General features: G+C 42.6%; 2 protein-coding genes across 5 annotated transcripts in view; one reads left to right on the top strand and one right to left on the bottom strand.

Moving 5' to 3' along the window:
- The window catches only part of NUDCD1 (NudC domain containing 1), a 41,495-nt gene extending 40,524 nt beyond the window's left edge, over positions 1 to 971 (bottom strand). The window contains exon 1 of the mRNA XM_080381566.1: positions 718 to 971. Within this exon, the coding sequence (XP_080237692.1) occupies positions 718 to 835 (118 nt within the window). The 5' untranslated portion in view covers positions 836 to 971. The remainder of the gene's footprint in view (positions 1 to 717) is intronic.
- A 108-nt stretch (positions 972 to 1,079) lies between these two features.
- ENY2 (ENY2 transcription and export complex 2 subunit) lies at positions 1,080 to 6,750 on the top strand. Of its 4 annotated transcripts, none has more exons than XM_080381579.1 (5): positions 1,080 to 1,204; positions 1,595 to 1,688; positions 3,524 to 3,594; positions 5,499 to 5,573; positions 6,491 to 6,750. In XM_080381579.1, the coding sequence occupies exons 2-5, from the start codon at positions 1,621 to 1,623 to the stop codon at positions 6,565 to 6,567; spliced, it is 291 nt and encodes a 96-aa protein (XP_080237705.1). In that variant the 5' UTR covers positions 1,080 to 1,204; positions 1,595 to 1,620; the 3' UTR covers positions 6,568 to 6,750. The 4 variants fall into 4 exon arrangements, with proteins under 4 accessions (XP_080237705.1, XP_080237707.1, XP_080237706.1 ...); XM_080381581.1 differs by having other exon boundaries at positions 1,191 to 1,310; XM_080381580.1 differs by having other exon boundaries at positions 1,195 to 1,314.
- Positions 6,751 to 13,203: the final 6,453 nt, after the last annotated feature.

The following is a 13,203-nucleotide window of genomic DNA, read 5'->3' as shown; positions in this document are numbered from 1 at the left end:
CTAGTAACTCAAACGTTAGTAATACTTAGCAGAAAAAGCAGAGCATGGAATATATAGCCTGAAGATGCACCTCTGAACTGTGGGATGAGGAAGAAAAATAACTAATTTGCTGAAGATTTGTTCTGTTTGTAGACGGTATCAGTTTCCTACACATTTCTCTAAATCGCACATAATCCATCACACTCACATGTACACTATCATTTTGAGCTACCTCTGCTGGTCACCTCGTGTGCACAAGCCAAGACCAGATTTAGCACACAAATTTTCTTACCCATTTAGAAACTAAGTCCAAACTCACAGGGGCAGACAGCTGTAAGGCAGTGATCTGACAGCAGTCAGAAACCTTGGTCTACCATGAAGCCACATGAGGCTAGGAGAGGGGTGGGGCAGATACCAATGACATTTCAGTCAATTACAACGACAAAAATCGCGACGAAACGCTAGGTCCCGAAACGTCCGCTGATCCCGACAGAAGACAGTGGTGCAGGCCTCCCGGTAAGGCGGGCCGGGCTTTCCCCGGCTCAGGGCACACTTGGCTTGTACCGAGGGCCGCCGGGCCGAGCTGTGGAGCACTGGAAAAGGACGGAGGGCAACTGGGACGAAGCCGGTACCCTCCCCGCTGCCCACGGGGCTGGCCGAGCCGCCGGGCGAAGGCGAAGCCCGGTGGGCTCTCCCTCCCGCGCCGCGCACGCCACCGGACCCACCCCCACTCCTCACCCGCGTCGAGCCCCAGCTGGTAGCAGGCCAGCGGCTCCAGGGACAGCTTGTAGCCCTCGAACTTGGGGTCCAAGAGCAGGCGCTTGACCCGCAGGGAGCAGTGGGCGGCGCCCGCCATGCCGCGGCCCCAAGGAAAACTTGGCAGCAGGCGGCAACTCGGCGGCCCCTCAGGCGACGCGCGGGAGCCGCCCCGGAGCACCACGGGAAGGGCCGCGCTGGCGGCCGGCGGCGGCGACGGAGCACGCCGGGAGCTGTAGTCCGGGCCGGGCCGGGAGCCCTGGGCGCGCCGGGAGCTGTAGGCCGCGCCGGGTCGCGGCCAGGAGCCCTGGGGCACGCCGGGAGCTGTAGTCGCCTAGCCGGCGGCACCGTCCCGGACTACGTTTCCCGGCGGCCCCCGCAAGCGAGGAGAGGGGGGGCGGGCGGCGGCACGTGCGTCCGGGAGGCGGTTCCACGTCCTGCCGCCGGGGAGTGGCAGCGCCGCGGCGGGGTGAGCCGGGAGCGCGCCGGGCTTGGGCCTGGGGCTGTGCCCGCTGCCGAGCCCCGCGCCCACGCCCTCGCTCCGGCCGCGGCGGGGGAGCCGCTGGGTGGGCCGGGCGGGTGAGGCGCCGGGTGGGAGGGTCGGGCTGCGGGGGGCCTGTGCCCGGCGAGGTGGGCCGCGGCCGCCTGGTGACCTGCCGGTGCCCCCGGCGCTGGGGGGGCGGGCAGTGCCGTTCCGGTGGGGCTGCGGGCGTGCTCTCCTCCGGGGCGGGTCACGTACCGGTGCGCCGGCCAGGCGCTGCGGGGGTGTGTCAGTGGGCGCAGTGCTGCGCCGGTGACTGTTCTTTTTGTGGTGCCGGTGACACCGATGCTTGTCACAGCGCTGTTCTGTTCTGTGTAGGTCGGTGACAAACCCAGATTGCCAACATGAATAAAGACGCCCAGATGAGAGCAACCATTAACCAAAAGCTAATAGAGACAGGAGAGCGAGAACGGTAAGTAAGCTTCCTACTCCGTGCCAGTAAGGGGCGTTAAATGTTATCAGCCATGAAGTACACCTAGCAGTAAAGATTAATTAAGCTTAACTCTAAATTCTTCATATGCCTGCATATGAAAGTCTTATGTATTATATAAAGTTATATATATATATATAAAAAAAAACAACAGCTGATTTTTTTTGCCTTTTGAACAGTTTTATTGCAGGTTTATACTTGAAAGGAGAAGCTGGGAAAATAAAGGATGGGGCGGTTGGTTTATGAATTCGAAAGCTTTATTTTATTCTGGTACTTTGTGTTGGAAAGCTCTTGGTTCGTGTAAAAATCACCATTAAATGCAACTCAGCATTGAATGGTGTTTTTTTTTTTTGATAAAGAGAACGAGGCAAAACTTTCCTTTTTGCTCTTAAGTTTTTCTTGGGTTCCCATCTTTTCTCTTGTTAGGGAAAGAAGTATACAGTGAAACACATAAAACAGCACTTGTGCAAGTCGTTGTAGAGATCTCAATAAAGGCAACAAATTATCCAAGGCAGAGTGGCAGCTAGTTCTTGGCCTTTTGTTGCTTCTTCACTCTGTTCTATTTGCATTGTATTTACATATAACTAGCATGCTTGTGAAGTTTCCCTTATGATTTTACTAGTAACACTACACATCAAAACCTCCACTTCCTTCATTTTTCGAGGCCTTTATGAGAAGGAGTCTTGTTTCTAGGTCATAGCCCTGTACCTAGCCTTAACTTTTGTAGACTGACATGGTGTCTGTGGAGATTCCAGAGCTTCAGTAGACCAAGCAATTTCTTGAAATGGTACTGGGACCTATTTTATTCTAATTTAAGAGTGAGAAGAGTTTTGACAGGGTGTCAAAAGCTCTAATATAAACATCCTTTACCAGACCTGTACTGTGATCAGAGACAGCACTCAGATTTCTTGAATACCCAGAAGCAGTGAATGTAACCTGTATTATTACTCTGCTTTTTGTCATCAGTTCAACTGCCCTCTGCACAATGCACTGAGTAAAAGGGATTAGACCTACACAGTTCAGCCTCTTGCTGTAATCCTTTGATTCATAAAAACAGAATCTTGCTAGAGTTATTTACTATGGTACAAGGTAAGTATGCTTGCTAGCTGATGGAATAAAGGATAAAAATGTTAAAGGTTATTTTATCGTATCTTACTTTCATTTTTCCATCTGTTTTTCAGTACTAATTTTCACTTTTTTTAGTTAGCTTTCAATATTCTCTTCTGATATATGCAGTAGATGTATCATCGCAGCAGATTGTTGTGTGTCTTCTCTGTTTAATGCCTGAATTCTTGTTGCTTACACTTACAATTGCTAACCATACTTAGGAAGATAAGATATGATCCCTTCATCTTCACTCAGCATGAGGTTAAGTGTAACCGGGGAGAGAAACCTGCAGTTGAAGACAGTGGTATAGAATTCTGCTTTCAGAAAAGAGGGGGGAAGGTTTTATTTGTTTTGAAGGCCAGGTTTCAGGTGAAATATTCTAACTTTGAAAGTTAGCATACGTTTGCTAACAGACTCTGACAGTTCAAGTGGTTCAAGGGTTTCTACCTCTTTTCCATGGCTGCAGCATCAACACTGCCTGAAGAAATACTGTGAATTAGCTCCTGATCTGCCAACTCCTTGTGGTTCAACACGGTAAACAGAAATTGGTACCCATTTGGGTTAGGATTCACATGCTGTTCAGCCACTTCTGCTGCTGGTCTGGGAGTTTTGCTATGAGTAGTGATTGTAGGCTTGGCTTGGCACTGAAGCATATTTAAGTTCTCAGGCATGTTTGCTGTTCCTAACAAGATTATATATTGCCTTAACAGCCTTAAAGAGTTGCTGAGAGCCAAATTAATTGAATGCGGCTGGAAAGATCAGTTGAAGGCACACTGCAAAGGTAACAATAGTCAGATAACTAATGCCCTTTGTAATCAGCTGTGGTTCTGGCCAAATAAAAGGCCCAGATGAAGGCTTTACTGCCTAACAGTCAATTAAAATGGGACTTGGGCCAGAGGAAGGTATCTCTGCATGCAAGAATCTTGCCATCTTGGGAAAAAAAAACTTGAAACTTCTTCTCTGATCTGATCTCTATTAAGCTTCTGATAAAAGCATTGCAACTGATTCTTTATCATGATGATAAGACTTTTTGTTCTGAGAGAGATTACTTCCTTACCACAGAAGAATAAAAGCTAAGATAAAGGAACATGGAGCAAATGCAGCAGTATGCAACTTAGAAACTTAAGAGAACTTTGTTTTCTGCACATGGGAGAGAAAGAAGTGCATTTGTACTCTCTGAATACATTCTTGAAACTAAGATAATCTACTTAGATGAGAGAAAACAAGCAGATGAGCCTCTAAATAACCAAATCTTTAGTTTTAGCATTACTACAATTTACTGACTTGTAAATTGCATGAAACTATTATAAATGGTATTTAAGCATCTGGGAATGTGATCATGTGATAAAATTTCCTTAAAGCAAATAACAAATACCTTGAGCTTTAATTCTGTTTTGGTCTATTGTGCCCAGCAAGTCAATATTCCATTATAAAGTCTTTCTTTTTGTAGGGCTGAGTGTGTTAAATTGTTTTCATAGGTGGTTTTGCAGAGAAGGCTGAAATGATCCTTGCTTGCAGTTGTCTGCCTGATGTCACTGCCAGAGACAATCCATTTCAATAGTACAGATAGCAAAAGAGATATTTATCTGCCTTCTCAATTGCATACTTTATCCTGTGCTATAGTAAAGTTATATAAAATTACTTGGTTTACATTAGCACATTGAACTGTAGCTTCAGCTGCTGAGAATGCAAATATAAGTTCGTTTGTCTCTGTTAAAGCCCTAATAACCTCCAAAAGAAAGGACAGAGAGGAATTTGTGGTGGTTAGGTGTTTTTTTGCTGTTGTTGTTGCGTTGTGGTGGGGTTTTTTTGGATTGGTTTTTGGTTTGGGATTGGGGTTTGGTAACTTGTTCTAGAGCCTCTTGCCATTGTGGATAAGGGCCAGTAATTGAGGAATCCAGGATTAATTTCTACAGACAATTCATCCAAGAAAATCAGTTTATAAATAGTTCATGTGGTGTCAGTTCAGAAAACAGTGTCTTGGGGACAATCAATCCTATGTACTGACATACAGTTAAAACTAATCAAGTTTAGACAAAATATTTTAGGATTATGCTACTGAATTGAAGTTTCTACTCAGCATTGACTTCTGCATTTTTCAGTAGTCTTCAGGGTGTTATAAATAGGCAATCGTTTAAATACTGGTATATATTAATCACACGGTATGTCTTTAGCGTAGCTTTTGTTTTGCTGTAGATGTATACCATTCTTTCAGATATGCTTTTTTACTTTGCTGAAATAGAGAGGGAGACATTGTTTAAACCAGTTAGGAAGAGTAGTAAGTATTTGCTGTCTCTCTGCTCTCCCTTGTATGTTCCAAAGTCTTTTTCCAATTGCATCTCTTTCTCACTATTACATAAAATGTGTTTGAAGAGATAAGCAGACCAACTTGTGAACTGCTACAACACTCCAGTAATGTACACATCTGGTAATGCTCAGATAAGCTTAAACTTTGTAACGTTGGATTTTAAAATACGAGCTGATCAAGATGCATCAGTAGCGACAAGTTCCCATCCTTAAACCTGCGATATGAATGAGAGACTAAATGCACTGTACAATGCAGTAAGTACTGAGTTAATAACCTGCAGTGTATGACTTCATATTCCCTGATGACCTACACATACAGGTTTTGTCTTCTAATGAATAGATTGAAAGACTTAAAATATTGGTCTTGGTCTTCCTCAGATGTCATTAAAGAAAAAGGATTAGAGCATGTTACTGTTGACGATTTGGTGGCAGAAATCACTCCAAAAGGCAGAGGTAAGAAAATGCCAATGTGGATATGGCAGTACCACAGTAAACATACCTACCTGTATTTCATTAATATTTTGAAAGCATCATTATGAATTTGCCTGTGTTGGATTCAAGGAAAAATGTTAATAGGTTAAGATTAACTACAAATAAAAGAGAATTTGTATTATGCAACAGCCGTTAAAAATATGTAATGAGCTGTGTGTGTAGATTACTTCTACAGGTTACATTATTTAGTCATGAGTCTGTATTCATCTTTATAATTGACTTAATGGTCTCAAGACAACCTGAGGTACGCAGCAGAGATAAAAATTCCAATTCTTTTTAAGATGGAAAGTAGGAACTACCAGTACTTGTGTAATGGGAAAAGGAAAGGATGTAGCATATAGAGAAAAACAGAATCTCTTCAGGAAATATTGCAGTTGTCTTTGTATAGACAACTTATATAGGCAATTTATATTGGACTCTTTATTAGGCTTTAGTGTTAGTGGGAGAAACTTTAAGTCTTAAATGAAAATAGACCTTTAAAATAACTTGCTGGAGACCCTTACTCTGAGGTCATGTCTGAGATTATTTTTTTTGGTCTCAAATTTGTGAAGAAGAAAAGGTAGGATAATCAGCTAGTTTCTAGTGATTATATCCTATCTACTGTTCAATAGTTCTTTCCCTTAAACTTTCCAATTTTCTTGACTATGGCTAGGCAAAAACCTGCCAGTAACAAGTGTTCTCAGTAGACTTCAGTTTTAGCCTATTTTGAATGGGAAAATATAGATCTGCTATTTGAAAATCAAGAAGTTTCAGTTACTTTAGGAATTAACAGAATTGCAATAACAAACAAATAATAAAGTAGCTGTTTTAAAAGGTTGATGTAGGCATATTTTTTAATTTTGGGTTTTTTAACTCTTCCTTTCTTCTGTGTGTTACAGCCTTGGTACCAGACAGCGTAAAGAAGGAACTCCTGCAAAGAATAAGAACCTTTCTTGCCCAGCATGCCAGTCTTTAACTTTGATGTTCATCTGGGTTACAGTGTTTTCTCTTTCTGTACTATGTCAGTCATGTCAGGATTGGAATGCAGTTTACATACTTAAGTATGGAATTATTTTTTTTTTTGTATGATGAGCTGAAGTTTCTTTGCACTGCATCAGTTTCTTAAACTTGGTGTTATTTTGATAAAAAATTTTGTGGACTTGTGGTTCTAAGCGTTTTCTCTATGTCAGTGCACTGTAATGTGGTATCACCTATTCCACTTTTTAATAATCCATAATTTTATATGGTTGTGCAAACTTGCTTAGATTTTTAAAGAAAAGAAATTAACAAGTTATGTTGACTAGAAATGCAGAATGGGGGAAAAAAGCCTGTGGAAAATGTGATATGGCATACTCCTGAGCATATCCTTTCTAGTAGCTGGACAGGACAAAGAAGTTAAGACTGCATCAAACTGTTGGTGGCATTCCTCTTGCAACTTCTTTGCTAGAGTGGTTGAAGCCTCTGAATTGTGTTGCAAATACTAACTGGTAAGAGGCTGAATTCTTCAAACAAAAAAAAGGCAGTTGTATTTTCATCAGCAATTCTCTTTTGTTTTCACATTTACTTTAATGAAAAAAAAAGAGTAACTATTCTGATCCATGACAACTACTGTTTTCCAGCTTTGCACATATTGCTGGTAATTTTTAATTATGTGTTTCTTTGGGGCCTCTTGAAATTTCAGCGTAATACAGTAATTTGCCAACAGAAGTCTCTTACGATGATCCAGATACAAAAATTTAAAATGTAACTGCAACATCAGCCAGGTTTATAAATAACTGCAAAAAAAACCCCAACTTAATTAATAGAGAGGATCAGGCAAGGGGCTTTGAAGTGACAACAGTTAATTTTTGCCAGCTTCTGTTTGAGGCGTCCGAAAGGTTAGGGAGCGCAGGAGAAGCAGAAGCCGAATGAGCAGGTAGGTGCTGTTGGGATTCGGCTACTGGGAAAAATGAATCGACTTGACTCGCAGTACTGAGCAGAACAGCACTTACAAGTTGTCACTGCAGGGCGCCCGCTCCGGGGCTTCGTGCCCTTCCCGCCGCCGCTGCGAGCGGCTGCCGTCGGAGCCGCGCGGGGGCAGCCGCGCCTCACGCGTGGGGAACGGCGCGGGGGGCGCTGCTCCGCCCCGGGCTTCCCTGCGGGGAAACGCCCCGCCCGGCACTGGCCCCGCCGCGCCCGGGGCTGCGCCCGCGCGCTCGCCGTGGGGGCGGCTCGGCGGCACAGGGCTGCGGCAGTGCTGCCGGCCTGGCTGCTCAGGCAGCGAACGGCGGCGGAGACGCGAGAGGAGGGTGTGGCGCTGGACAAAAGCCGGTGTACGCTGGGCAATGCCGGCGCTCGATGGCACAAGGTGTCACCCAGCACCGCCGCCTGTTGTCTACACAAGAGCAAGTTCCTGCTGAGGCTGGAACATCGCAGGAGCCAGGATCAATCTGCTGCAGTATGTGGATACTCCTCCTGAGGGCCTGGGCTGCACTGTTTCAAATCTGCCTTTATGCCAGTTGGAGCATACTTGTTGTATGTTATTGTCTCTACCCTATCGAGTAATGGTGGACGTCAGAAAGAAGAAAATTCTTTTGTCCACTTAGAAGTCCGTCTTGGGTTTTAAAAAGTTTATTTGCGTTGAATTTGTGTCATGGTTTAACCCCAGCTGGAAACTAAGCCTCACGCAGCCATGCACTCACTCCCCCTACAGTGGGATGGGGGGGTGTTTGGAAGGGTAACAGTGAGAAAACTCGTGGGTTGAGATAAAGACAGTGCAATGGGTACAGCAAAAGCCGCACACGCAAGCAAAGCAAGGAATTAATTCACCACTCCCCACCGGCAGGCAGGTGTTCAGCCATCCCCAGGGAAACGGGCTCGTAACGCAGAAAGATTACAAACGCTATCAGTTTAAACATCCCTCCTTCCTTATTCTTCCCCCAGCTCTATATGCCAAGCATGATATCATATGGTACGAGATATCCCTTTGGTCAGTTGGGGTCAGCTGTCCCGGCTGTGTCCCCTCCCAGCTCCTTGTGCCCCCAGCCCACTCACTGGTGGGGTGGGGTGAGGAGCAGAAAAGCCCCTGGCTCTGGGTAAGCCCTGCTCAGCAGTAACAAAAACATCCCTGTGTTATCAACATGGTTTTCAGCACAAATCCAAAATGTAGCCCCATACCAGCTACTATGGAAAAGATAACTCCATCCCAGTCAAAACCAGCACAGTATGTTAATTCAGAGTTTGATTGCAACTTCATTTGCAATGAGTACGTTCTGTTTGAATTGCATACATGTATATTTAATCTTCATTCTAGACTTGATTTACCCAAAGCTAGTAACTGATGGAGTACAGAATATTTCTTCATGCAATCTAGCAGAATATACACCAGATGAGTGTATGTTTAATGTATGGCAAGGCCATAAAATATCTTCCATATTCTTACTTTTTTGTTCCTAGAGATCTTTGCTAATGTTCTTCGATATTTTGCATGACTCTGAAAGCCTTTGCTTAATGAATGGCTGCAGTGTGTTGTGGGCACACAATAATGTGCTCCAGAGCTTCCATTTTATTTCCTTTAGTGTGGTGGAAGAGGGCCAGACTTAAGGTATTCATAGAGCAAACCGTGGAAGGCTTGTTGTCTCATTAGTAAACATTTGAGATTCCAGCCAGAACATGACAGTTGAAGTGCAGTTGCTGTAAATGCAGTGTAGTTCTCCTCTGTAGGCAGCTCATGCTTGGCACAGAGTGAAGGCTGAATGTCGCATAGATTTTCAGAAAGTTGTGCTAACCAATCTGAAGTTAAAGGCTTGACAAACAGCTTATTCACACGCCTCCAAAATTATGTGGTAAAATTCTGCCCAAGACTGGCTTAAAGTGCAAGAGCATTCAAAGACCCTGAAGGAAGAGGAGAGTGCCTGCCTTCCACACACACACCAGTTAGTGGCTTCCATCTCAGGCTAACATTGGCTGCTGTCTGTTCCTGCAGTGAGTTTTGCTCATCACACCAGTGCAGCCTCCACTTGGCAGCTAGGCAAAAAGCATGTTTGACAACATGTGCAGATCCAACTTACACCAAGCTGACGGGCCAGAGGTATCTTCATGGATCTTCTAAGAATGAAGTTAGATATGGGGTGATATCAGCAATGGGAGATGGTTTCCTGTGGAATAAATTGGTCCCCTTAGTGGCCTTATTTTGGTTTTAACTTCAGGTTTTGTTCTCAGATGCACAGGGTGGCTTTGTTTTGCAAACTATTCTCTGCACTATCTCAGTTTCTACTCATTTGGTTGAGTATTGAAAACAATCAGCAACATTCAGGATTCAGCCACAACGTTATTGTCCTGTTGAGGTTTTTTTTCCACACACCGAAAAGTAAGATCTGTACTGTTAAAGGTTCCATACCTATAGCACATACGGATAGATGCATTAACTATTTTGAAGTTGAAGAAAAAGCTTAAGCATTTTCAGTGTCATGAAATGCATCTGTTCCTTACAAAGGTAGACAGCACTCAGAACTAAGTAGCCAAGAAGTGACAATTTAGGAGTGATGTGAATTACTTCAGCTGTGGGCTTATACTTCTTTTAGATGACAGCCCTATATATACACTCTAGTAGTTGATTCAGCCCAGTCTTTTTGTAGATGAGCCTGTATAAAATACAATCAGTTTGTAAATTGACATTGAACATTGAAATAATGGGTCAGATAACAGCTAGAGTAAATTGGTATAGCTGTGCATGTGCACTAATCCAAATTCTATGTGGCAGTGAATTGAATAGTCCTACTCTGTCAATGAAAAACCAACAGAAAAACATTATTTAGCCTCTCCCTTAGTCAGGCCCTGAGGGGTCTGAAATACACAGTGAACTGAAACTGGTTAGATTATAACTGGTTTGATATTTCTTCATGAATACTTTTCCACATTGAAATAGTTCAGTCAAAAAATGTTATAAAACATTAACATCACCAAGAAATCCTGCTGGGATGTCAAACGTACATCACATCTTAGATAGAACCTTACCATTTTGCCACCACAGGCTTTTGAATATTTTTCTGTTCTTTTTTTCCTATTCTTCTTCATCCTTGTTTACTGTCATAATGTTTCAGAATGGACTTTTATCACTGGAGAACAAGTATGTCTGAAGTCTGTTTAAATCCAGTAAGAGTCCATCAGTTCTATTAAAAAATTACTACTGCTTCTCAGTTCTTCTCTCTGGAGGGTTCTTTGGGATGACAGCTCTGCAGTACCAAGGCCGTGTCTTCATCTTTTCTTTCACATAATGGAATATGTTTAATTGTAGTGATTGTGGCGCCTTGATAGTTTGGCTTTAACTTAGTGATTGAGTTTTCACTGAAGCAATGAAAAATATCCAATGTTTTTACCTGCTGGCTTTCTTTAAATTTCTAAGTGTTTGCAATTGAAATTAGAATTTTGTTCTACTTGGCCTGTTTTTCAAAGCTGTTCGGATTCTAAAAGAAACAGCTGTGGCTGTAGAGCCAAATTTGTAATGACTGCAGCCCCAAATGAGGAAAAAGGAATTCCTTTCCTCATAAATAATTTATACTTCACCACTTCAGTGTAATTAATAGGTTAATCAGCATTCTGCTTGGAATGAGAAAGGGCCTAATCTCGCTTCACTGTATTTCACAATTAACACGGTGCTCTCCATCTGAACAGTATTATTAAAAATGTTCTTTACACTTACTTTATCAGTAGTGAAGTGATTTAGTAGTAGATCATAAAAAACATCCCTCTAAGAAATCCCTGCTGATTTCTGTTTCTTTGAGTTCCTAGGAAAGCGGTTATCTATTATTTCAATCATTGATCCTGAGGTAAAGTATCAAGCTGCTGCTGATAAAATCTGCAGCTGGCAGCCCATGGGTGAATACTGACAAGGGCAGCGCAACCTGGCCTCTTCTGTTGGCTGGCTCCCATCAACTGCCTGCGTAAAAAGTCAGTGCAGTGTTGAGTTTTTACGTCTAGTGCAGAAGGCAAAAGCAATGCTTAATTCTCTGGAAAGCAATGACACTGGAAATCATAGTGAAAAAAATATCATCTGCTTCCACAGGATCTTTGAATACATATGAACAGAGATGAGCATAACACTGATCTTAGCTTTGTATACTGCATTGATGAGACTGATGCTCATGATGTACAACTCGCAGTTTTGAGAGGAAGAAGGAAAACATGGAGTACCGAAAGAGAAAAAGGAATTGGTGGCTGGTGGCTAGCACTGCTAGTTAAGCTTTAAAAATCCCCCAGCGTTAGTTTATTTAAAAGAAAGCTGTTGATAGAATATATGGTTGTGATGTGTCAGAACTTCCTCAGGGAGAAAACAGGAAACAAAGGGCACTTTAACAGAGCAAGGAATAAAGAGTAGACAGAAATAGAAATCGAACAAATTCAAACTTAAAATGAGATGGCATTTGTGTAAGCACAGTTGCTTAATCAATGGAACCAACTATGAGGTAGTATAGTGAGTGGATCCTTCATTTTTCAATGCTTTCCTGAGTACAGGATACCTTTCTGGAAGAGCTGCTTTAGTTTAGTGTTACCCAAACTTTCTGGAAATGCAGTACTTGCCTATGAGGGTTCCCCAAAGCTGGCAGCAGCAGCTCAGTTTCTTCCAGCTGAGAAAGGAAAACAAGAATACTCTGTGTTTATACTTCTGCTCCCTTGCAAAAGAAACAGAGGCAGTTAAGGTCCAGAGCAGTTCACTGATTTGTATAAATGTCCTCTGCTTTTTAACTCCTCTGTTCTGGAAAAGATGAGTGGCATCTTAGATGCTGTTTTCTAACACTTTCCAAGGTGAAGCTTTTAATTAAGTTTCCATAAAAAGAACTGCTGCTTTAGTTGAACACAAACAGAAGCTGTTAGCCCCAGTACAGGTTCAACCGGGTGGAATGCAATGCCCTTAGAGTCTGTGATGGAAGTGGCAATAGCCAGTTAAGCATTACAAAGTATTTTTTTGTAACTTGGATTAAAAAATGCTCGTATCTAGCTAATCTGTTAACTTTTTCCTGTGCATTTCACTCTGAGATGTTTCTGTGCAAATACTGGATCAGCTTGCTAATATTTGAGTAGTTCAGATTACATTTTAAAATACCTGTTGACATACTGTTTGCAAGGAGGTGTTTCACCAAATAGTCAATGGACAGAAGAGGATTGTTCTTCCCCTGTTAAATAAATATCAGAAAGAGTATTATCTATGCCTGGCTTCTGCCTAGTGACTGCTGCAATAATATTTTATGATCATTTAATAAAATGCTTTCTCACTATCATGAGGTAAACAGGAAAACTTGGTAATGAAGTAAAAAATGTATTTATTTCACTTCCTCATTTCCTTTCTTTGATTGCTGTCTCCTATAGACTATATTTACAAGCTTATGGAGTTATATTCAAAACCACCTGTTGTTGTTTTTTTCACCCCATCAAAACTGGGATCTAGATGTCCCAATCCACATTTTACTGAGACAGTAAAGTTTGTCTGAAGCTGCAATTGATTTTAGTCAGATTTTGGGAGCTCAACATTTCCAACAGCCACTTAGGCTTGGCACACAAGTGCTCAGATAAGAACTTGAGTTTTGAAGTTTTTGAGCTAAAACATAGGTGGGTTTTGCTGAATTGATTTGTTTTA

Source organism: Falco punctatus, assembly GCF_963210335.1.
Source record: "Falco punctatus genome assembly, chromosome: 3".
Classification (NCBI taxonomy): Eukaryota; Metazoa; Chordata; class Aves; order Falconiformes; family Falconidae; genus Falco; species Falco punctatus.
Note: the sequence above shows the minus strand (reverse complement) of the source record. Positions and strands in the feature narration are given on the sequence as shown.

What these genes read in the sequence shown, in the direction of transcription:
- ENY2 (XM_080381579.1), top strand. Translation starts at nt 1,621, where the DNA reads ATGAATAAAGACGCCCAGATGAGAGCAACCATTAACCAAAAGCTAATA. An exon ending in GAGACAGGAGAGCGAGAACG is followed by an intron (nt 1,689 to 3,523) that starts GTAAGTAAGCTT and finishes TTGCCTTAACAG; the next exon opens with CCTTAAAGAGTTGCTGAGAG. An exon ending in AATCACTCCAAAAGGCAGAG is followed by an intron (nt 5,574 to 6,490) that starts GTAAGAAAATGC and finishes TGTGTGTTACAG; the next exon opens with CCTTGGTACCAGACAGCGTA.